General features: G+C 56.5%; 1 protein-coding gene across 1 annotated transcript; it reads left to right on the top strand.

Annotated features, from left to right (window-relative positions):
* Window positions 1-518: 518 nt before the first annotated feature.
* On the top strand, window positions 519-18,320 carry TBRG4 (transforming growth factor beta regulator 4). Its single transcript, XM_019508013.1, has 10 exons — window positions 519-978; window positions 4,069-4,386; window positions 6,858-7,029; window positions 7,604-7,761; window positions 8,495-8,605; window positions 10,651-10,801; window positions 12,396-12,644; window positions 13,550-13,661; window positions 14,921-15,035; window positions 18,093-18,320. Exons 1-10 carry the CDS (start codon window positions 562-564, stop codon window positions 18,192-18,194), a joined length of 1,905 nt encoding a protein of 634 aa, XP_019363558.1. The 5' UTR covers window positions 519-561; the 3' UTR covers window positions 18,195-18,320.
* Window positions 18,321-21,136: the final 2,816 nt, after the last annotated feature.

Raw genomic sequence — 21,136 nt, 5'->3', positions numbered from 1 at the left:
ACCGAGTCAGGGCGGGAGTGGTATCGTGGGCATATGAGGCAAGGCGGAAGAGTGGCGCGCGGATGTGACGTTGTAAGCGCTGCGGGCCTGGCCGAGGTCAGGTAGGAGCCGGGTCTGGGGCGCGTTGTGTCCGGGAGAGCGGGAGGTAGGAAGCCCGGGAGGGCTTAGGTCTCGAGGCCCGGGTGAGGTGGCTTGGGGACCCAGGGAGAGGGCTGTGAGCGAGGGTGCCTGAGGCCCAGGAGGGAGGGGGCCTCAAATCCAGGAGGTTTGGGGAGCTTCCGGAGGGACCCTGGCAGGGGACATGTTATGTGTGTGTGTCCTCCCTGCCCCCCCCCCCCCAAATTGCTTTGGAGTGCGCTGCTGGCTTCCACCTCCCGTTGCCTTCAAAAGGCCTGGAGACGCCATGGCGGGGCGGGGGGGGGGCTCCACTGCTCAGAGCAAGTCCGGCCTCCGTCCCTGCGCGGCAGCCCCCCTCACAACCCACCGGCTTTCCTCTAGGACCTCTGAAGTATGTGAGTGACCCCACATCTGCCAGCCCCCGCTGCTCCCTGCCGGTGAATCATGGCAGCTCAGCTGGCGCGTCGCTGTCCCTGTCGCTGGCTCTTCAGTGCCGTTGTTCCCGCTGCCTCAGTGGCCCCGACTTGTGCGCTAGCACCCAGGGGCAAGATGATTGTGAGGGTCCTTCCCCGGCAGTCTGTCCTTCTGCTGCATACCTTGAACTTCTCTGGGCCGAAAGACAACGAGGAGATGCAGATAAGCAGCAAACTTACTAATTCTGAAACATTCAAGAAGTTGATTTCAGCAGCCACCACCACCAAAGATGTCTTGGCTTTTAGTACAGAGCACCCTATCAATGCCTTCACGGCTTCCCATATCATCATCAGGCTGTCTTGCCTGGTAACGAAGGGAAACCAAGACACTGAGGAAATTGTAAATGACAAGCGCTTCAAGTTACTGCTCCTCTGTCTCGGGGAGAATGTAAGTGCCAGCTGCAGCCTGGGAGGGGCACAGTCAAGGGAACGTGCGGAGAACAGATCTGTTCACGGTGCATTTCTGTGCTGGCCTAGGGCTGATGGTGGGAAGCCGACTGGTCCCATCGTGCTGCTTTGCGTCCTTTCCAGCTGTGATTCGAAGCAGTTGGGACTGGGGGGCATGGCTGTAAGTAGGCAGGGCAGGAAAGGATGTGTGTTCTGCACCATGGCAGAGGAAAATATGGCAGCACTCAAATGCTGTGTATCTGGATTACTGTGGTGGCTACTGGCATTGTGCCTGAAAGCGGACAGGGACAAAGGGCTTTGTGGTAACCTGGAGCAGTAGGGAGGCCACCCTTTTTGGCAGACCTACCCCAAATTAGCCCCATGCCCACCCCATGTGCTACTCCACTCCCCTTCTGCTGCCTGGTCGGCTGCTCTGCTTCCAGCCCTCATGCTCCCGCCTGGTCTGCTGCTCTGCTTCCAGCCCTCATGCTCCCTGCCTGGCCTGCTGCTCAGCTTTCTGCTCCCAGCTCCGTGCTCCCTGCTTGGCCTACTGCTCTGCTGTCTTCTCCCAGCTGCTGCGCTCCCTGCCTGCCCTGCTCTCTTCTCCCAACCCTCATGCTCCCTTCCTAGCCTGCTGCTCTGCTTTCTGCTTCCTGCCTGATTTTGTGCCTTTGCTTTCTGGTTCCTGCCCTATCTTCACTGTACTACCTTTCGTCCCCATACCCCCCATCTGTCATGTGCCACTTGCAGCACCTAAACCATAGGTTATCCAGTCCTCACCTAGTGCAGTGGTTCTCAACCTTTAGTACCTTATGTATCCCTGCAGATCAACGCGGCAAAAACGAAACCAGAAGTCCCACTGTGACACTTGCGGTTTTGCTGCCATGAGCCGAGTCCCACTTTTTCCACCATGGCCTGGAGTAAATCAGCCTACACAGGGCCTCCCTCCCTATCCCCTGGCACACTGATTCTGGGGAGTGAAAGCCCCGGCGCACTGGACACGGTGGGAGGGGCGGCAGCCGGAACTTCCGGCCCGAGCAGGCAAAGACCAAAACGCAACACCCGCATACCCCTGGGAAACACTGACCTAGAGAATGTTACACTGCTACCCCGCCGCAATTTTTATGTATCTTATTAAGATGTTGTTGTCTATCTTATCGCTGGTTCAAGGGAGAGTTGCTTGAGAGAGGGTCTTGCTAACATCTGTTCCCTTCATAGGGGCAGAATCAGCAACAGCAAAAAAAATGGATGAAACTTGAATAGAGCTGATACTCGATGTTTGCCCTTCTGCAGGATTATGCTAAAAATGTTAGTTTTCCTGCTTTGAGGCACTCTGAGGAGTCTACCCTATTTTTGACTCTAGCTTAGCCAGATGAAACCTCTATAAAGTGATGAGACACCTAAAGGGAATCACAGGGTTTTTGCATGTTACTGTATAGTTTCCACTCCTTATTCTTAAACCCACAGCAGCCTTGTCAAATTCAGTACTATCCTTCTCCATGGTTGGTACTGGCCCAGCTGGCTGCCACAGCAACACCTGTAGTTCATGGGCCCCGAGTCTCTGTTACTGAACCCTGGGGATAGAAATATACTACAGACACCTGGTATTTTTGCTGATCTCAATTGTTCTGTCATGTCCTGTTATCTGCCAGAGGTGGCTGCAGGTGAGTGATATTTTCTGAGTGTTTCATGCAGGATTTCTGGATGCTTCAAGTGAAAGGTGAGTTAGGAGGATACAGAAAGCAGTGGAAGTGACGGCCTTCACACACCCTGATGTCTTTCTCCTGGCAAATGACTGCAAGTGCCTTCTGCTCATGAAGTCACTGGCTGGTTGCTGTACACACAGAGTGAAGGCACTTTGGTCTGGTTGTAGGGGAAATTAGAGAAATATTGACAGAACAATATTGATGGATGTTGATGGAGACGACAGCTTGAATGCTGGTCACAGGTCTGTGGATGGCTAAGAACTATCTGACCTGTCCCAGATCAGTATGGACAGCAGCTGATGCTGGTGGGAAGTGTGGGGGCTAGACTAGCCCACTGATTTTGGTGGATCCAAAACCCTGATCCTGTCTGATCTGTTTGTGCATTAACAATCATGTTACCCTCTTCATAAGGACTTTTTGTCCCTAAATACCCCCACTTCCTGCTGGTCTAGGCCTCAGCTGGCTTCTTATATGCAGCACCAGGGTGGTTTGGGATCATATACTTTGAAAAAGCATTATATGCTGTAAAAATTGCTCTTTGCAGCAGTCAGTGAAGCTGCGGCGGCTTGTGATCTTGGGCTCCCAGCACTGCAGAGCAGAGAGAGCCTTTGCTCCTGAACCTTCATATAAATTCATGGCTCTCTGTATCAATGATGTTTTAATTCCTTGTCTGAGGGGCTCAGTTAAATCCTGTGTCCACAGAACTGGGTGACCTTTCAATCACTATCCACATTTACAGTAGTACAGCTTGGGCCTCATGATAAAAAGCAATTCAGTCTCAATTTCTCACACACTTCCTAGGGATAATCACTTGAAAAACCTTAATTACAACTTTGAAACTGCCAAGCATCGGTGGTGCGTAGGGTGTGCATGCAGGTACACAGGCACCCCCTGCAAAAAGTGCCACCAATGCTGCCGGCAGTGCCTGCAGACAGTCGCTGCTCGCCCACCCTCACTGCCAACACCACTGGCAGCATGTACAGGCGGTCCCCAATTGCCACTGGCCCCTGCCCCCCAGCCTCTGGGGGCATGCGGCATTCATACTGCCAAGCTTGCCTAATATTGTAGTGGCATCCATTCATTGTTACTAATGAGCTTTTATGAAACTGACTTTTTAGAAATGGCAAATTACCCACGGAAAAGTAAAGCACTGGAAAATTTTCTGCCGCACATCTGAGTCTCATGCATCAGCATGAGAGAGGTGCTCCAGGGGTCAGGAAGGCAGCTGCTGCGTTCTGTACAGCTTACTCCTATAATGAGCTCATTATAGTGGCATTTGCCACTGGTGGAGATGTAATGCTTGATCCAGTCTACTACATCCTCCACTGTTCCAATAAGCTTCCCTGTGTTTAAGTAACCTTTCTGCATCTCTCTCTGCTGCCCAGATATCCCAAGTCTGGAACAGTACCTTGGTGCAGCTTCTGAAGAGTTGTTACTATCTGGACAGCACCATGAAGGAGTTTAAAGTAGTGGAGCAAGAGGTGTGCTGGCGCCTGAAGCGTTTCAGCATCAACCATCTCAGTTCCCTAGCCAGTTTCCTGGCCTCCAGCAAGTGGGTAGAGAATCATAATGACCTGCTGAAAGACTTGGTGAGCAGCCTAGAGCTCCGCTGGACAGAGATTGAGGACGTCAAAACCGTGGTGATGCTGATGTCAAAAGTCGGACAGTTGTCACCGGTCCTGATGGAGCGGCTGGAGGACAAGGTACAGCTCCCACAAGTTTAACGCTCTCTTGCCTGCCCCCATCCCTTCTCAGTTTGCCCTGTGCAGCAGATGAACACAATCCTCTCCTTCATGCTGACTGAAGGAGCTACTGATCGGGCATGCGGGGGCCTCTATCCCTTCCTGATTTTTTTTAAGCAGCCTCTCACAAGTGCTTGTAGTCAGTGCTCCTGTGCAGTATCTGGGTGAGCTTGGCCACTCAGATGCCTCCCAAGTCTGTCCACTGTGCACTTTTTTGAGCAGTGGTTCTGCAACCAAAGATCCCACTCAGCTCAGATGTGCTCAGTTATGGAAATAACAATTCCTGTTCCTTTTCCCATTTCAGTGAAAAGGCTCTGTAAGGAGACTCGTGCTGCTGCAGCTAGGCTGCTTGCACAGGGCTGCAGAATTGCACTTCTTAGGGTCTCAAGGCAGGCTGGTCCCACCCCTCGAGATGTTATTGAAGGGAGGAAAATAACTGTTACTTGAGTTCATCATCCTAGTATGTTCTGGAGCAGTGGTTTTCAACCTGTGGTCCGCAGTGACTATCCATACTTACAATTCAAAGAGGTCCAGACCCCCATTCAAAATTTCCACAGGGGTCTGCCCATCTGTTCAAAATGTTGTAAGTGTCTGCAAATGAAAAAGGCTAAAAACCACTGTTCTAGAGTAGTGGTTCTTAGACTTGTGGCACCACTTGGAAAATGCTAGCTCTTAATCAAAAGTGAAAACTACAGAATAATAGAGCAGGTTTTTTTCTGTTGCAAAGAACTCAGCAAGACAACAACCACAGATTTCTGTTTGAAATCTCTGGGTTTATCGTGTGAATCATGTTTGCGCACCTACCAGTGCTAACATTGTGTGGCACCCTTAAAAGGATCTCAAGGCTCCCCAGACTGCTCTGGCCCCCTGGTTGAGAACTGTTGCTCTAGAGGTGCCCATTTACTTTTCTCCAAGCACTTGGCTCAGGATAGGAAATTTGTGCCCAGGTGGAAACAGCAACCGAAGTCCTCTGATGGTGGCTTAACTGCAGCTGCGTCAAATTCGGTACCTGCCTTCTCTGTGGTGGGTACCGGCCCTAACAGCTGCCACAGAAACACCTGTAGCTCATGGGCCCCATGTCTCTCTCTCTGTGGACCCTGGGGATAAATATCTGCTGCAGACATCGATGGATGCTAGGAAAAATAGCTGTCTAGACCTAGTTGGTTTCTGTTCCTGCCACAGTTCTCAGTAGTGGAGTCAGGTTAGGAGTAGGTGAGGTCTTCAAGAGAAGCCAGGTTCCTTCAGGGAGTGATGCACATGATTCACCAAGAAGCATACTCTCTTCTGGAGACGTGATCTACGCAGTCAAAAGATGGCCCAGCATCAGGAAGGGTGGTTACCTTTCTAGCCCATCTCAGCCACTCTCAGTACCAAGTTCCCTACAGGATCTTGGGTCCTGTCAGCTTCAAGGCTCTTGTTAGAGGCAAGGCCCTCTGAGAAATAAGGTAAGGGGCCGTTAAAGGAGGTAAGAACAGCTGAGGCTGAGCAGGGGCTCTGAGTAACAATGCGAGGAGCATTAATGAGGTGCAAAAAACTGAGAGTTGGCTGTTCCCCCAGGAATTAGCAGGCATGCTTAATTCAGCAGTGACTTGAGTATTGAAAACAGTGGGGTTTGGCACACAACTTAAATGCCTGCTGGCCCTCCCCACAAGTGGGCTTCTTAAATGCCCTATCCCCAACTCTCCTGGCTTCTCTTGGTTTAGGTCTCCAGCTGATGTGTGGATCAGCACAGACTAAAACCTTAAGGAGAGAGTGCTGCACTCTATTTTTGATGACATGAACTGAGATTCCCTTTTTAAGGTTAGCACGGATCATCCGACCAGGTTCCATCATAGCCACTGTACTGTCGTGAGACAACACCTAACATTTTTTTTTTCCTCTCTCCAGAAGAACCGTGCTGTTCTTATGTACAGGGTTCATCAGTCATTGTCCCACCCCCAACTCTCTTGATTTCTGTATTTGCACTAATGTCGCATGCAATAGAAATACTAGATGAGGCTTTTTCAACATAGAATTTGAATGCATTTAACCCTCTGGCATCCTGTCCTTGGTTATTTGATTTTTCCTGTGAGATTTTGCCCAAGGACGTTGTGATAATGAACTAATATTTAGGGAGAAAGTTTGCTGTTTTTGGAATTGAACCTGAGAATGGGTGTTGATTTACAGTTGAAACAACGTGGTAATTCTGGTTGGTCTGTCTCAGTGCTCCCCCTACTTGCACTGTTTCTCAAATCTGTTTCCAACTGTTTAGCATTGTTTTGACCTGATGAGCAGTAATAGGTGGGCTCCAGCTCACTGAGGATGGAGCGATCCTTGGTTGGAGGGCATGATTTATAAGATTCATTAGGCTGAAGCATGCCATGCAAGGGATTCGCAAGTGTGGCTTGCCTCAGTCTGACCCATACTCCTCTGTTCACAATGTCTATTGGCAGGCACTGCAGTTGGCTGAGAATTTCAGTTCTCAGGACACTCGGAAGGTGATGCAAGCATTTGTGCGCCAGAACCGGCGCTCCCTCCCCGTGCTCCGGGCCCTTTCCTACCACTTGGCCCAGCATCACAGCGAACTGGATGTGAGCACCATAATGGATCTGCTCTTTGCCTGTGGTGAGTGGGTCCCCTGAGTCAGTCCAGATAAGTGGAAACAGTATCCTCCTACCAGCTAAACCTGTTGCCTCTGCCCAGGTTCTGATCCTTGTCCTTCTCCTGGCTGCAGGAGCAGCACATCTTATCAGAGGGACTTGGGCTACATGGGGAAAAGTTATAATGCCAGAATTAACAGTAAGAGTGGCGGGCTTCTCTTGGGTAGTGACTGATCTTCTTACCAGTAACTAGAGTAACTGGGCATTTAACAGCCTTCCAAGGGAACCGTGGACTCTCTTTGGGTGCTTTCAGCTCAAGATAGGCTGTCTTTTTGTGACTTCAATCTCAAACACAAGTTATTGGGCTCAGTATGTGGGTACCTGAGTCCAGTTCTCTAGGCTGAGGTCAGAATAAATGATTTAGTTACTGTGATGGTGGCTGAGGTTGGCTTAGAGTTGGGGAGGGGGCAACACTTACTCAGAGCCTTTTTCTTCTTGCATTGGCTTGGGTCCCTGCTGCCTGCCCTGTCTTTACAGGTGATGCAGTGCTCCAGGCTGACCCTGGGTAAGTTACTGCTCCTCTTTTCTGCCCCTTTAAGGAAAGCTGAATTTCTTTCAATCCCAGCTATTGGAGAAGTTGGCATCTGACCTACTTTCCCAAGTGTCCGAGATAACCCCCGTAAACGTGGTGTTCTGCCTCCGCTCCTTTGCCACCATCAGGTGGTTCAGCCTGCCGCTGGTCGATGCCTTCACTCAGGTGAGGGAAGGGTGGGGGGAGATGGTCATCACTGGGCCAGGGGGAGACCTCAGACCTCATCAGCTGCGTGTGTGGGGCTTGGAATCCCCTCCACCACTAGCCAAGGGGTCGTGTCCCTGGTACACAGTGCATCATAAACTGCAGCTCAGTCATTAGAGTGCTCCTGTGTGAGCAGTGAGGCGATGCCTGCAGATTCAGGGGCAACTAGTCGGGCTTTTAAAGCACAGCATGGGCAGTTAGGACTGCAGGGGTCTAGTCTGCTTGAATGAACTTGGGCCTCTCCCTGCCTCGGGTACGGTAGGGATGAGGATGCTGCTGTGGATGTCCCAAGTGCTGTCATCACATTAGAAGCAGGGTGTTCCCTGCTCTCTCAGTGGTAACACACAGATTTGACTTGCTAGATGCAAGGCAGCAGAAGCAGGCCTGGGGGCATAGACGGAGCAAGGGGTGGGGAGCTCTGGTGGGGCCTGAAGTGTAATCCCAGAGCTTGACCGTGCCTTGGTTCCCTCCTCTAGCAGATGGGGATAACGTGCTGCTCTCTGCACATAAAACTCCAGGCCTTTGTACTGCTGATTTGTACCACTGCAAGACCATGGATAGGGAGGGCTACTTGCAGGCAGCCCAGCCGTCGGCCAGGACCACATCCTCGGGATGGGATTCTGCAGGGGGTGAGAGTGGGGCCTGTTCTGAGGAAGTTCAGGTCTGAGCCCCCAATCTTCTCTCTGGCTTTCAGTATATCCTGACCAATGCCGACCAGTTCAGCCCACTTCAGCTCTGCAGCATCGTGCTGTCTTTTGCCCACTTGAACTTCCAGCCTACCGAGAGCAACAACTTCTTTGACCTGGTAAACGCTTCACCACCTCCTGCCTCCATGCTCCCTTCAGGCTGTTGCCAAACTGGGGCCCTGCCTGGCTGCCTTTGGAAAGATGCCATTGAGAGGTGGCCTGATTGAGGTGCACCGCTGGGTGGGGTTTGTGCTGTGTGGTAAGGGCTATGGCCTCTCACTCTTGCATTGCTATGCATCAGGTAGGTTGCCCTTAACCCTTCCCTGGCTGGATTACCCTGATAGCTCATTGCTGCCCATTCTGTCCCTTGCTGGTCACAGATCTAGAGAAAATAAGCACATGGTGACTGCAGTTATTCCAGCCCTCCAAGGGGCACATCTAGGTTTAGGAAGGCTGCAGCCTGGGACATCTGCCTCCTTTCCTGTGTTCATGTGGGAAGAAGCCAAGTGCTGATACCTTTGCGTGCATGTCCAGGTATCCAGCATGCTAAGTCATGCTCCGGTCTGGTCCCTTCCATGCTCATCTGGTCTCACCTAGAGCCAGGAAGTGATTGGAGGGGCAGCTGTACAAGATGGGTGTTATATGTAGCACCGAGAGCCAAGGTAACCAGCTCTTGGGTGAGGTCTGTGAATGGCTGCTTTCTCAGAGGAATAGTTCAGGCCAAGAGGCCTTTTCGCATCCACATGGAACAGGCAGGAGCTAGGCGACTGGCAGATGCCAATCTCTGCCCTGAGCACTATGTGCTTCAAGGCTCTTCACACCAGAGGATGTGGAGCTGAGGTGACTGCAGCATAGCTCTGAGGCTTCCGGAAACCTTGACATTTCTGATACGGACTGTAGGCCATTGACAGCCCCCCTTGCTGTCAGCTCTCTGCAGAGGAAGGGACCCCTGTAGGGGCTGAGCAGTGAGACCTGTGTAGGGTGGGTGCAGGCAGAACTCAGGTGTGTGAAACCCAGGGTGCTGGGGCTGTGGCAGGCTGTTTTCTACACTTCTCTCCTCTGCGGGGGCTGAGCATGCTGTCTCTACCCCTGTGGTCTATGCTGGCCTTGGGGACTCTGCCCCAGGCTTTCAAGCTGAGCTCCCCATGTGCAGTCCTGTCTCTGGGGAGGCAGCAGTCACATCAGAGCTATGTCAGAATAAGAGGGGGGGCATTCAGGCAGCAGGGACTGGGTCCTGGTGTATGTTTAGTTGTCAGCCTGCTCTGATGGCACTGAGAGCTTGGCATTACGTGACTCCAAGCTAAAGGCCACAGTCACCTGGAAAGGAAAATTGCACTGTCACTCATTATAAAGGGGGCAGTGACCAGCAGAGGTTACAGGTCTGAGTGGCAGGGGGTGTTGCAGCTGTGGTGGTCCCAGGGCAGTGCAGGAAAGTGCGATTGGTCCAGTATCTTTTGCTGGACCGACTGTAGTTGGCAGGGGTGCAAGATGAGCTTTGGGCACCAAATGCCTCTTGGGGCCAGGAAAGCAGGAAGTAGGCAGTTACATGGTGGAGCAAAGTGAAGTTGTCAGGAGTGCTTACAGACCAGAACAGTTGCTATCAGCAAGTCTCATTCTGCAGAAGGATGAGACCAAGCTAAAGGGAAGAGGGAACACAGAAAGATTGGTGGGAGGAGAGGGTAGAGCTATAATGAATCAAAAACCATCAGCTGTGTTAGTCCCATGGGTTTGAGGGGCCGGTAAAGTTACTGCCCCACGGGTCGGGTCAGGGTTCTGAGAGAACTTGCCCCTCGCTTCTGCCCTTGGGCGGCATCCAGGCTTCTCACCCAACTGCCCAGTTTTCAGTGGTCGGCCCATTGAAATGGAGTGACTGAGTGCTGGTGAGCCTGGCATGCGGCCCTCGAGTGAGTGTGGCACATATCCCTTCTGTAGCAGCAGCCCTGCCATAACAAGCCATCAAACCCATGCTGTGCAGAGGGCACTGGGATGCAGCCATCTCTGCTCCACAGAGCCATGAAACCTCCCTTGATTGCAAACCCTGCTGCCCGGGTTTAGCTTAAATGCCACCTGCCAGCCTCGCTGGTGTTGGGTCTTGCAGGTATCTGTTCAGCAGCTGGCAGCCTCTGAAATTCACTGCCATCTCACAGGAAACCCCTCTCCCTAGGTGGACCAGAAGGTCAGTGGGTTGCTGACCACCCTGAATCCGCAACCGCTTGTGGGTCTGGTGTGGTCTCTGTGCGTGCTGCAACGGGCCAAGGCTCCCTACCTGCAGAGCGTGTTGGGGCCAGCATTCCACGAGCATCTGCTATGTAAAGGCAAGTATCTCTTCCAAGTGTCTGTTTCCTGTGTGCCTAGGACTGAGGTGTACTGGGGGAGAGGGGGCTGCTGGCTCCAGGGGTGTTAGGAGCCTTTGGCTCCTATGTTCAGCTCCAGCCTGGCCCAGGTGTTGTAAACTGTCCTTGGCTAGTAGGTTACACAAGTGGAGTCTTGTTCCATTTTTATTGGGGTGTCTGTCCAGGCTACCTCAGGCAGCCCTGTGCTGCGAGGGGCGAGGAGCGCATAAGCGTCAGCCAGTCACTCCTCCACCTCCACAGGGTCCATCCAGACCCAAGGTGGAACGTGCTGGCTGGGCCACTTCACCAGGGGTCCTTGGCCTACTGCTGCCTCTGACAGAAGCAACAGCCAGGAGAGCCGGGAAGTGGGGAGGAGCTGTGAGGTCTCCACTGTCCTTGGGCAGCTCTTCCAAACGGCTGTGGCAGCCAGGATACGGGCCCCTGGGCAGTGCCAGTTTTGGCCTGGCCTGCTCTCTGCTGGGCACTTGGCTTTGGTACTTGGGAGTGAGAGAAGCACTGATTTGGCTGCCTCCCTGCCCATATTGCTCTGCCAATGACCATAGCCCCAGACCCCTCCACAAAGCACCTCAGTCCTGCCCTGCAGCAGCTCTCACCACCCCTGCTCTGGGCAGACTGCTACATGCCAGCCAGGCACAGATCAGTCTGAGTGCTTTGATGCCCCAGCCTTGTAATGGAAATCACAGCTGGGGCTCGGGCCAGTGCCAGAAGGCTGGCTCTGCCAATCCATTTGCAGGGCCCTAGAGGCACAGTGAGTGCCCGGCGTCTGAAGCCTTGTCAAATTCAGTGCTCGCCTCCTCTCCAGCAGGCACTGGCCCAGCCAGCTGCCATGGCATCACTGCAGCTCATGGGCCCCACACCCTGCCCGGTGGATCTGGGGGTCAGATCCTGCTGCAGACATGCAGTTTTCACCAGGGTTGCTTTCCCATACAGGCTCATGTGAGAGTGGGTCAGGAACCAGCTGAGCTCTGCCAAGTCAGCAGCACAGCTTGGCCTGAGCACACAGCTGAGGGATTGGCCCTGTAAGGAGGATGGCCACTGCTGGGTCTGCTCAGGGAGGGGTCTATGTGGCAGGGGTACATCCTTGTTGTGGCACTGCCCGGGGGATCTCAGTGCCAAGTGTTAACAGTCCCAAGGATGGCTGGGCCCTGGGCAGGGACCTTGAAGCTCAGTGTACCATGGACTTGACTCCAGGGTGCAGAGACCTAGCACTGCCCCTGGCTGGGAGCTGGGATCAAACCCACCCACTCGCCTTGGGTCTCTAGGAAGGCGGCAGGGTCTCGCCTTGGCTCTTGCCAGCTTTGCTGCTGTCTGGGCAATGAGCATGGAGGCACTGGCTGTCACAGGCCAGGGACAGTGGAGGGTGCAGAAAGCACCTTGCAAGCTACCAAACCCCTGCTGCAGCCTCTGGCGGCTGAGGTCACACCCGGCAGCCTGGCAGGGTCCTGAGATGAGAACCCAGGAGTTCCCACTGTGGTACGAAGTGTGCCGAGCTGGGCCCTTGGCTCTCTGCCCAGGCTCCTGCTAGGGCCATATCTCTTGCACATCTCTTTTCCAGCAAAAGACACCTCCAAGAAAGGCCAGCAATTCAAGGTCAAGATAATGCAAATCAACGCAACTGCCCTGCTGGAATTCCCTGAGTACGAGTGCCCCTCCCTGCCACCACAGATACTGCAGGCTCTGGCACCACAGGAATACATCAAGCCCACCCCGCTGCAGAATGACCTGTGCCGGGTGCTGCAGAAGGTGCTCGGTGATGAGACCAAGTGGCGCTTCAGAGTAGACACTATCTACGGCTGGCAGCTCAGTGAGCATGGCATCTCCCCCAAGCGGGGACGGGACAGCTTGCAATTGCCCCCTTGGTGCCATCAGGCACATGACATCAGCTTCTCTGGTCTCCAGGCCCCAGTGCCTTATGGTCCTGAAGTGGCAGACCTCACTGTGCCCTTCTGCCAGTGCCCCCTCACTGCCCCTACAAACCTGCTGTCCCAGCCCTGGAACCCACTGAGGCTCTGTCCCAGAGTCCCCTGGTGAGCAGGGATCACAAGCGATGCCAGGCTGGCTTTGTGGTGGGTGCTGGGCTGAGGCCTTCCAGGTGTTATACCCCTGAACCCACCCTCCTGGGGCAGAAGGCCTTGCCCTGCTCTGCTGCCCAGCTCCAGAGCTGTGCACTGGGTAGCGCAACCCAGCCAAGCTGTTGGTCTCTGGTTCTGGGGACGGAGAGGGGAGGACTTGCCTCCCTCTGCTGCAGGTCCCCTTTTCCCATCTCGTATCCCCACCACCCCTCCTCTGTCCCCGTCCATCTGGCTCCGGGTGCTCTCACATCAGCCATCACACCCATCTTCCACTCCGCAGCCTTGTCAAATTCAGTGCTCGCCCCCTCCATGGCAGGCACTGGTCCAGCTGGCTGCCACATCATCATTGCAGCTCATGGGCCTCACGGTCCTCTGCCTGGACCCTGGGGATAAAATCCTGCTGCAGACACCTGGTTGGGGGGTGACAGCAGGGTCCTCACCTGCTCTTTGCAGGCACCAGAGGAGAGGCCTGCTGTGCCTCTGCTGTTGGCTAGCACCTGGAGACAGCAGCTTAGTATGACGTGGGGCTCCATGTGCTCCGTGGGCTACTCAGCTGCTTGGCCTGGGTGGTGAGGGGTGGCTGACAGCCCAGTGCCAGACCTGATGATTCCTTGTTCTTCACTTCTCTCTGGGGCAGTTGCTGAGGTGCTGCTGAACAGTGACAACCAGCCCATTCCCCTGAAGAACTTTGTTGCTCCCCACCTGTTTGCCTCAGAAGGGACAAAGGAGTTGCCACCACATACCAGGAGGTGAGTTTTTGTGCGGGCCCTGCAGGGAGGGGGGGAGGGCAGGGTCACCTACTGAAAGGTCCCTTCCCCTGGGCATCATGCAGAGGGTGTTGCTGAGGTGTCACCCTTACCCTGCTGGGGCCAGTGTAGGACAGAGCTGAGCCGTTGAGAGCCTGCTCAATCTGCTCTGGGCACTTATACACATGCAGGGAGCCTGCTCCGGTGTGCAGGAAATCCAGGATATTGGAGCAGACTCGATTAATTGAGTCTGCTGGAGCACGTAAATTGACAAAGTGTGGCAGCCTCGCGCATCACATTCATCAGTGGCATGGCACACCTCCACGCTGAGAAAATGGCGGCGGTGTGCTTTGAACTAAAACACGTTCGATGTGCTTTAGTTCAAAGCACACTGCCGCCATTTTCTCAGCACGGAGTCACACTGCACTGCTGGTGCACAGGACACACGGTGCCTTTTTAATTAGCGCAGCTCACTAATTAAAAGTGCCCAGAGCTGCATTGGGAGCACATGGGAAAAATGCCTGCTGAGCCCAGCCACCACATTTCATTGAGGAACAAGATGACAGGTGTGGACTGGGGAGGAGCAGACTGGTCGGGTTCTGCTCCTTAGCTGCCAGAGCCACCCCCCTTCTAATTAGCTGCTTTCGAGGTGCCAGTCTAGGCCTGGGAATCGGACCAGCTAAAGACACTGATCACAGCAGCCAGCCCTTCCATGTGGAGCAGAGTCCACGTCAGTGTGCCAGGGCTGGGCTTGGTGGCAGAGGCCTCAGGGCCTGAGCTGCCTTCTCACTGGGGCTGGGAGGAGCTCCTTCAGCACCAGACATGTTTTGTTTTTAAATGAGTCCATCAGTCCGGTCCCTCTTCCTGCACTTGCATTCTCATGGGCTCAAAGCATCGCAGGGCTGGAGAATGTCCCAGGCACTGGCGTCATCTGTGTTCAGGGAAAGGGGCTGGCACCCCCTACCTCAGGATGATGCATGTCTATCCTGTCCTGTCCGGCCCCTTCCAGAGAGAGCACGGGGTATCTGTGGGCTGGATTGGGAACCCACGTCCAGGGGGCTGACACGGCCACATCCTGCCAGGGATAAAGCAGTCGATAGATGCCACCAGCTGAGACAGGCCCCACTACCACTTCTGGGTGCTGAGCAGGCAGTCAGACTGCTGTCTGGCTGTCTTGGGGCACGGAGCATGCTGGACAGCAATGGGGCTGAGCAAGGACCAGTCTCCAAGTCGCACCGCCTTGTCCCCGCCCCACCCCACAGGATGGCTTTCCTGCACTGGGACTTGCCCAACTTCATCCGCCAGAGCAGGGACCTGGTGGGCCACCTCACTATGGCCCGGCGACATCTGGAAGCTGCCGGCTTTATAGTCGTGGAGGTAAGTAGCTTGCCTGGGGTCCCCCTACCACATGCCCACGTGCACCTGCTCTGCATTTCGCTGGGCACTTCTTCGTAGTGTAAACTCAGCTGGGCACCTTCTTCTCCAGAACCTGAAAGCCAAGCTCTTAGTGCTCATTGACCTCCCGGCAGAGGCTCTGCTCTGGGAGGGCCATTCATTATTTAGCTTCCTGCAGGTAATTATAATTCCCCCATCACTGGCGCCTGGCCCTCCAGCTGGCAGTAGCAAAAGCCTCCCTGCTTGGGCATTACTCCCCTGTAGGGAACCTGTCCTGATTTCCCACCCCAAATCGTGTCCAGCTGTGCTCTCCAGGTCAAGGGTGGTCTGGTGCCTCTGGTTCCATCCCAGCCCTCCTTGACTGACCTTGACCACAGGGCTGACCTCAGCCTCCGACTCATAACCTGGGGGCAGGATCATTGGGCACTCCAGTGGGGAAGGCAGGTGCTTTGTGTTTACCTGGCTGCAGGTGCTACTACGCCAGCCCCCAGACCCACGGGAAGGGGAGTGGGTCTGGGAAGGGGTTCTGTCAGGTAAGGCCCAGATCCTAAGGTGATGGGAGCCAGGGCAGGAGCAGGGGGGCAGCCTCCTTCCCACACCCTTTATGAAACACGACCCCTCTCTCACTCCTCCAGGAAACCGCACATGAGAGCTTAGCTCAGCCAGTGCCAGGCATCAGTCAGCTCTGATTGATCCCCAGCCCTCGCTAGGCAGAGGGGCGCGATCCCGGAGCCGGGAATGCAGCAGAACACGGCTCCCAGATCTCTGCCTGCCTCCCATTATCAGGCCTGGTGTCAGGGGAGCTCCTCTCACCTCAGCCCGAGTGCAGACCCTAGTGTAGATGCTCATGCCGGGCAGAGGCTGCTGGGGTGGGGGGGTCACACCCCCAGGCTCGCTGGGTGGCTACAAGCCTGTCCGAGAGGGTCTGCTGTGTGGCTTGGCTGGTCCTGCAGCTGGGGTTGTGGGCTGGACCCCCAGCCGGTCTCCACTGCCAGCACCATGCAGGGGACTGGAGCTCCTGACTGTGCCCAGACCCCCGCCCAACCTTTTCCGAAGTGCTGCCACCTCTGCAGTGATGGTGATGCTGAGTGACTCATACTCCCTGTCGCGCCTGGTTGCATAACTGCTCCCGTGCTGTGGGCGCGGGGGGCTTTTCCAGCTCCTGGGAGCCTCGCGCTGCAAGCCCGGAAGCTAAATATAGAGATGGGAAGAATCCACTTCTTCCCTCTGCCCTGTCCTGGGCCAAGGAGGCAGCCCAGGCACACGGGGTCAGCATGAAGTGCCCAGCTCTCCTGGGAAGGCTGCAGCAGGGCCGGGGAGGCCCAGGTTGGCGCTTCATCCATTAGGCCAGGGGCACAGTGTGTGCCTGGGGGTGGGTGGGGTGGCCTCAATTAACCCCAAGCCTGGTGCCAGCTGTGAGTTGGAGCCTACCTTGTGCAGGGCGGTGGGAGCTCTCCTCCCCCACACAGGCATGCTGATGGGAAAGGCGGTGCTCTGAGCTGCAAGTGCTGGGCCACCTGGCCCTGTTCCAGCTTGCCTAGAAGTGGCCAGCCCTGCAGCCAGGAAATCGCACCGTTCCCCAGGACTCTTTCCCTGGGCTGAGGGGGGTCTCTGGACAGGGTCCTGGCTTTCCTGTAGAGCGCACAGTCTTCCTGCTTCACGGTATGGCCTCACTCCCCTCCATCCCTGAGCCCGTAAGGTGCGGTCTGCTCAGCCCTGCTCCTCACCATCTCGAATTTCAGCCTGGGGCCAAGGGAGTGGCCTGCAGGGGCAAGGGCTGTGCGAATGGATGTGCAAAGGGAAGAACAGGACGGTGAAATGTTCGAGGCACTGTGATTAGTTCCCAGGGCAATTTTCCTCTGCTCCGGTGCGTTTTCACTGCCTCCCCTGCTCTTCCATTGCTGTGCTCTGCGTAGTGGCTTCCCCCGTCCCCGCGTGCAGCTCTGCCCATTGGTCATTGCATGCTGAGCTTTTATGCCCGGGGCCCATTTGACCAGGCTGGCTTCAGGGTGCCGAAGTTGCTTTGAGTGCTAGGGGGGACATCTGGGTTCTGCAGGGATTGGCAGCCTCGTAATGTGCCTTAGCTGCCCCAGAGCTTCCCCCCACCTCAATAAGTTAATTGCAGCGGGGCTGGCAGCACCCCTGGAGCTGCTGTTGGATGCTGGCACGCCACGCCTCTATCCCTGCTCAGCGTGTCCTTCCACTTACGCACAGCCCCTCTGCTGATAGGTGCTCTGTGCCGCAGCCATGCAGGGGGTTCCCATCAGCCGTGCCGTTTGCTTGCAGCCATGTCAGACTCAGGGCTCCCCTTTCCCATAGGAGCACTGGCACAGCCGGCTGCCATAGCCAGACCTGTAGCACGTGGGCCCCACAGCTCTGCCGGTGAGCTCTGGAGGGTATATCTACTGCAGCCATCCATCCATCTCACGGGGTGGGATCCATGGTGGGCTCACCCCAGCCAACTCCCAAGCACGGTCCTGCTGAGAGCTGCCTCTGGTATATGGGGCTGGAGCTTTGCTCGAGGCCCCCTTGTTAGGAGGTAGCCACAGAGCGTGTGCGGCTGGCGCCCTGTTGCCTTCAGCATGGAGCACCCTGGTATGTGAACCCAGTGACTCCGTGCAAGGCTCCAGGTGCAGCATGCTCCACGTCGCACACCCTCCTCCTGGGCCAGGCTGAACGGCAGTTGGGGAAGCTGCCAGCATGGATTCACTCCCTCTGGCACATGCTGCTGGCACGGGCAAGGGGAGATGGGCCAGAACTGCCAGCTGCAGCAGTGCGGGGGCTGTGTCTTTGCCATGGGGCGTGTGGAGGGGACACCCTGAGCTGCCTGCTGTGATTCACCCTGTGGGAGGAGCTGGCCACTGTCTGTGCAGCGGAAGAGAGAGTCTCGGGGCTCTGCACCCCTGTCTGTGCCCTGGCACAGGTGGGGGATGAACCCTGAGCTGGTGGCTGTGGTGCTCTCCTGCCTCTGCATCAGGGACCAGCCCACCAAGCCCCCAGCTCAGCCCCCGGCCCTCACCTATCCTGTGTCTCCCATAGATCCCATGCTATGAGTTCCAGGAGCAGAAATCGGAATGGCAGAAGGACGCCTACATCAAGGGCAAGATGAGTAAAGCCATAGCTGAAGAGGTGGCTAAGTAACCGCAGTCCAGCCGAGGTGGGATGAGAGGGGGCTGCTGTGTGACCCGCTGCTGCCGTATAGAAGTGTTCACTAGAATAAAGTCACTGTTGTACAATCCAGCTGGCTCGGCATGCAGCTGTGTTCACTATCCCGGCTTGTGCACAGCACGGTGTGCTTGCCCTCCTCGCTCAGAGCGGGCAGCTGTGCATGCTGCCTGCTGCTACTTGGGCTGGGGGCAGGAGTTGGAAGGGGTCCCAGGGCTGTCAGGGAAGCTCTGTGGACCCTCTGCTGGGATTAATGACTGAATAAAGTCTTCCCACATCTGTCCTGGTTTGAGCCAGCACCAGAGCCGCTTGCCCCGCAGGGGCACTCCAAGGCAGTGGAGACCAGGGGAGTCTCTCGCCTGAGCTGTGCCAATGGGCGCTGACACCCTTCCAGCCATCCTTGGAGCTGAGCCAGGACAGAGGCAGGCTCTATCTGGGAAGTGGATGCAAAGCCCGAGGTGGGACTGGGATCAGCGGAGCTGGCAGCCTTGGTACTGGGTGTGATTGCAAATAAGCAGTGGCTTGTGGGCTAGGGCTGGGACCTGCGAGTGCAAGGCGACAGCAGCAGTTCCTGGCTCGCTGGCACGACAGCCCCCGAGCCATTCGGGGCACAGCGCTCTCCAGCCAGGCTGACATAATCGGCCGTGCTCCCTGGTGCCGGCGCGGCCCCGGGCTGGTGCTTTCCAGCAGACCATGCATCAGCACATCCTCGGCCCACCCCACCCCCACGCCGGCTCCAGAGCCTTCCTGTCCCTGCTGCATGCCAGCCGACACGTGTGCATGCCTGGGGTGCCCGCACCGGGTCAGGACATTGTGCAGCAAGGCCTCACCATGGGCTCGGCTAGGGGCCTGGCAAAGCGGGGTGGCAGCAGCCGAGCTCAGATGAGCCAAGTGGCAGTCCTTATCCAAGGCCAGGCTGTCCTGGGAGCCCCACTATAATCAGCAGCCCCTTTGCCCTTTGGGCATCACAGCCGTCCAAGGTGCACCCCTTGCTGAGGCTTCATGGGAGGACTGTCTGGGTCTTCCCACACCGCCCTGGGCATGATGCAGAGGGATGTGTTTGGGCACAGGGCCGGGGAGCGGCTGCACGGGGCAGCCCTGGTACCAGGCAGGCCGAGGAGCACCACGGACGCTCCCGCGGGGCGCAGGCCCCCGGCTGGGGGTGGGCTCCATCCATCGGGGCATTGGGCTGGTCCCGCCAGGAGGGCTGGAAAACCTTGCCCACAGGGTCTGCGCCCAGGTCCTCCATGAGGCACAGTCTCCTCTGGCCCCTGCAGAGACCAGAGGGGTCCATGCCTGGGGCTGGGGGGCAGCGACTCCCCAGGATCAGAGCAAGCCGCTTCCAGGGATTCAGGGAAGGGGAGTTTCAGAGGAGCCGGTTTTAGGGCCGCACGGTCGAGCTGAGGCACGATGGCAGCCAGGCCCAGCCAGGACACGGGAACCTGGAGCCAGGGCCTGGCTGGGAGCACAGAGGCAGGTAGCATCTCCCAGGCCTACGAACAGCGAGGTGAGCCCTGGGAACGGGGCTGGGGCTGCGCCCAGCGTGGCTCTGCCACAGATCCCCTGGGTGGCCTTGGGCACAGCCCTTAGCCTGGTTCATGCCAGGGGGTCTCCGGAGAAGGGGGCTGGGTGCTGCCATAATGCACCGCTTGCACCGTGTCCAGCCGAGTCAATGCCAGGTCCAAGCTGGTGCCCTGGAGCAGGTCTCCCAGGCAGCGCAGGGGGCACCGGGTCACAAGTAGGTGTTCGGAGACGCGGCGGCCTCGGGGGCCCAGCGGCACTGGCCTGAGCCAGGGGGGCAGGCCTGGCACCAGAGACCCTGCAGATGGGCAGCATGCTCCCCTGTGCACCCCAGAGCCAGGGCCAGGCTCTGAAGCAGAGGGACCACCACCTGAGCCATGCTGCCAGGCCCCACGCCGGCCTTGCCAACCCATGCCTCAGTTTCCCCACCTCCATGCAGGAAGGCTGGGAGCCGGGCCGTCTCGGGGCAGAGGTCTGCGTTGTCTCCGGTTCTGTCCGACCCAGCCCGGGGCAGGACGCGGTGGGAAAACCGGATGCCCCGTAACACACGGGCTGCAGCTGCGGAGGCTTGCGCTGCTGGTGTCGGCCTGGCTCTGCGTTCCCTGCTTCTCACCTGCAAGGGGTGGGGATGGGGGGGGTGGGCAGCAATCGCCCCTGGCAGACACCGCACACACCCCTTCTGCCAGGCACCGCTGCAGAACCTGACGCCCTTCCCCTACAGATCCACGGCCCCTCTGCGCGGCGCCCGGCCTCCAGTAGCGGCCGAGATTCCCAGCCTGTCCCGGGACTCCAGGAGCTGGGGCTTTATCAGCAGCCCCCACCCATGCCCGGCTCTCAGCGCCCTGGGGAGCCAGGCAGGGGAGCAGGGTACGGGTACATGGCTGGGGGCTTCCCCAGGGGTGGTGGGACCCCCGCCCCGGCCATCTCTGCCAAGAGCACGAGCAGCTGAAAAGCTGTTGCCGGGGCCCCCGTGAGCCAGGCCATGTGTGTGCAAGCAGTGGAGATGTGTGTGTGTGTGTGCGTGCATGCGTGCCTGTGTCCATGCATTTGTGCATGCATGTGTGCTTGGGTGTGTGTGCATGTGCCAGTGTGTGTGTGTGTGTACATGTTCCTGTGTGTCCATGTATTTGTGCATGCATGTATGTTTGGAAGGGTGTGCATGTGCAGTGTGTCTGCACGTGTGCACCCATGTGTGTGTGCCTATGCCATGTCCATGCATGTGTGTCAGAGTGTGCATGTATATGTGCACATGTATGCACTGTATGTGTGTGCACATGCACCTCTGTGTCTGCACCTGTGTCCATGCATGTGTGCAATCCTTTGTGTGTCCATGAATACATGTGCACTGTTGTGTGTGCCGTGTGTGTGCATGAGTGTGCGTACATGGCTGCCTGTAG

The sequence above is a fragment of the Gavialis gangeticus genome, unplaced genomic scaffold (assembly GCF_001723915.1).
Source record: "Gavialis gangeticus isolate Ggan-Ray unplaced genomic scaffold, GavGan_comp1, whole genome shotgun sequence".
Lineage (NCBI taxonomy): Eukaryota > Metazoa > Chordata > Crocodylia > Gavialidae > Gavialis > Gavialis gangeticus.
Note: the sequence above shows the minus strand (reverse complement) of the source record. Positions and strands in the feature narration are given on the sequence as shown.

Coding starts and splice junctions, on each gene's coding strand:
- TBRG4 (XM_019508013.1), top strand. CDS start 562: ATGGCAGCTCAGCTGGCGCGTCGCTGTCCCTGTCGCTGGCTCTTCAGT. Junction 4,387..6,857: donor TGGAGCGGCTGGAGGACAAG/GTACAGCTCCCA, acceptor GTCTATTGGCAG/GCACTGCAGTTGGCTGAGAA. Junction 10,802..12,395: donor CGAGCATCTGCTATGTAAAG/GCAAGTATCTCT, acceptor TCTCTTTTCCAG/CAAAAGACACCTCCAAGAAA.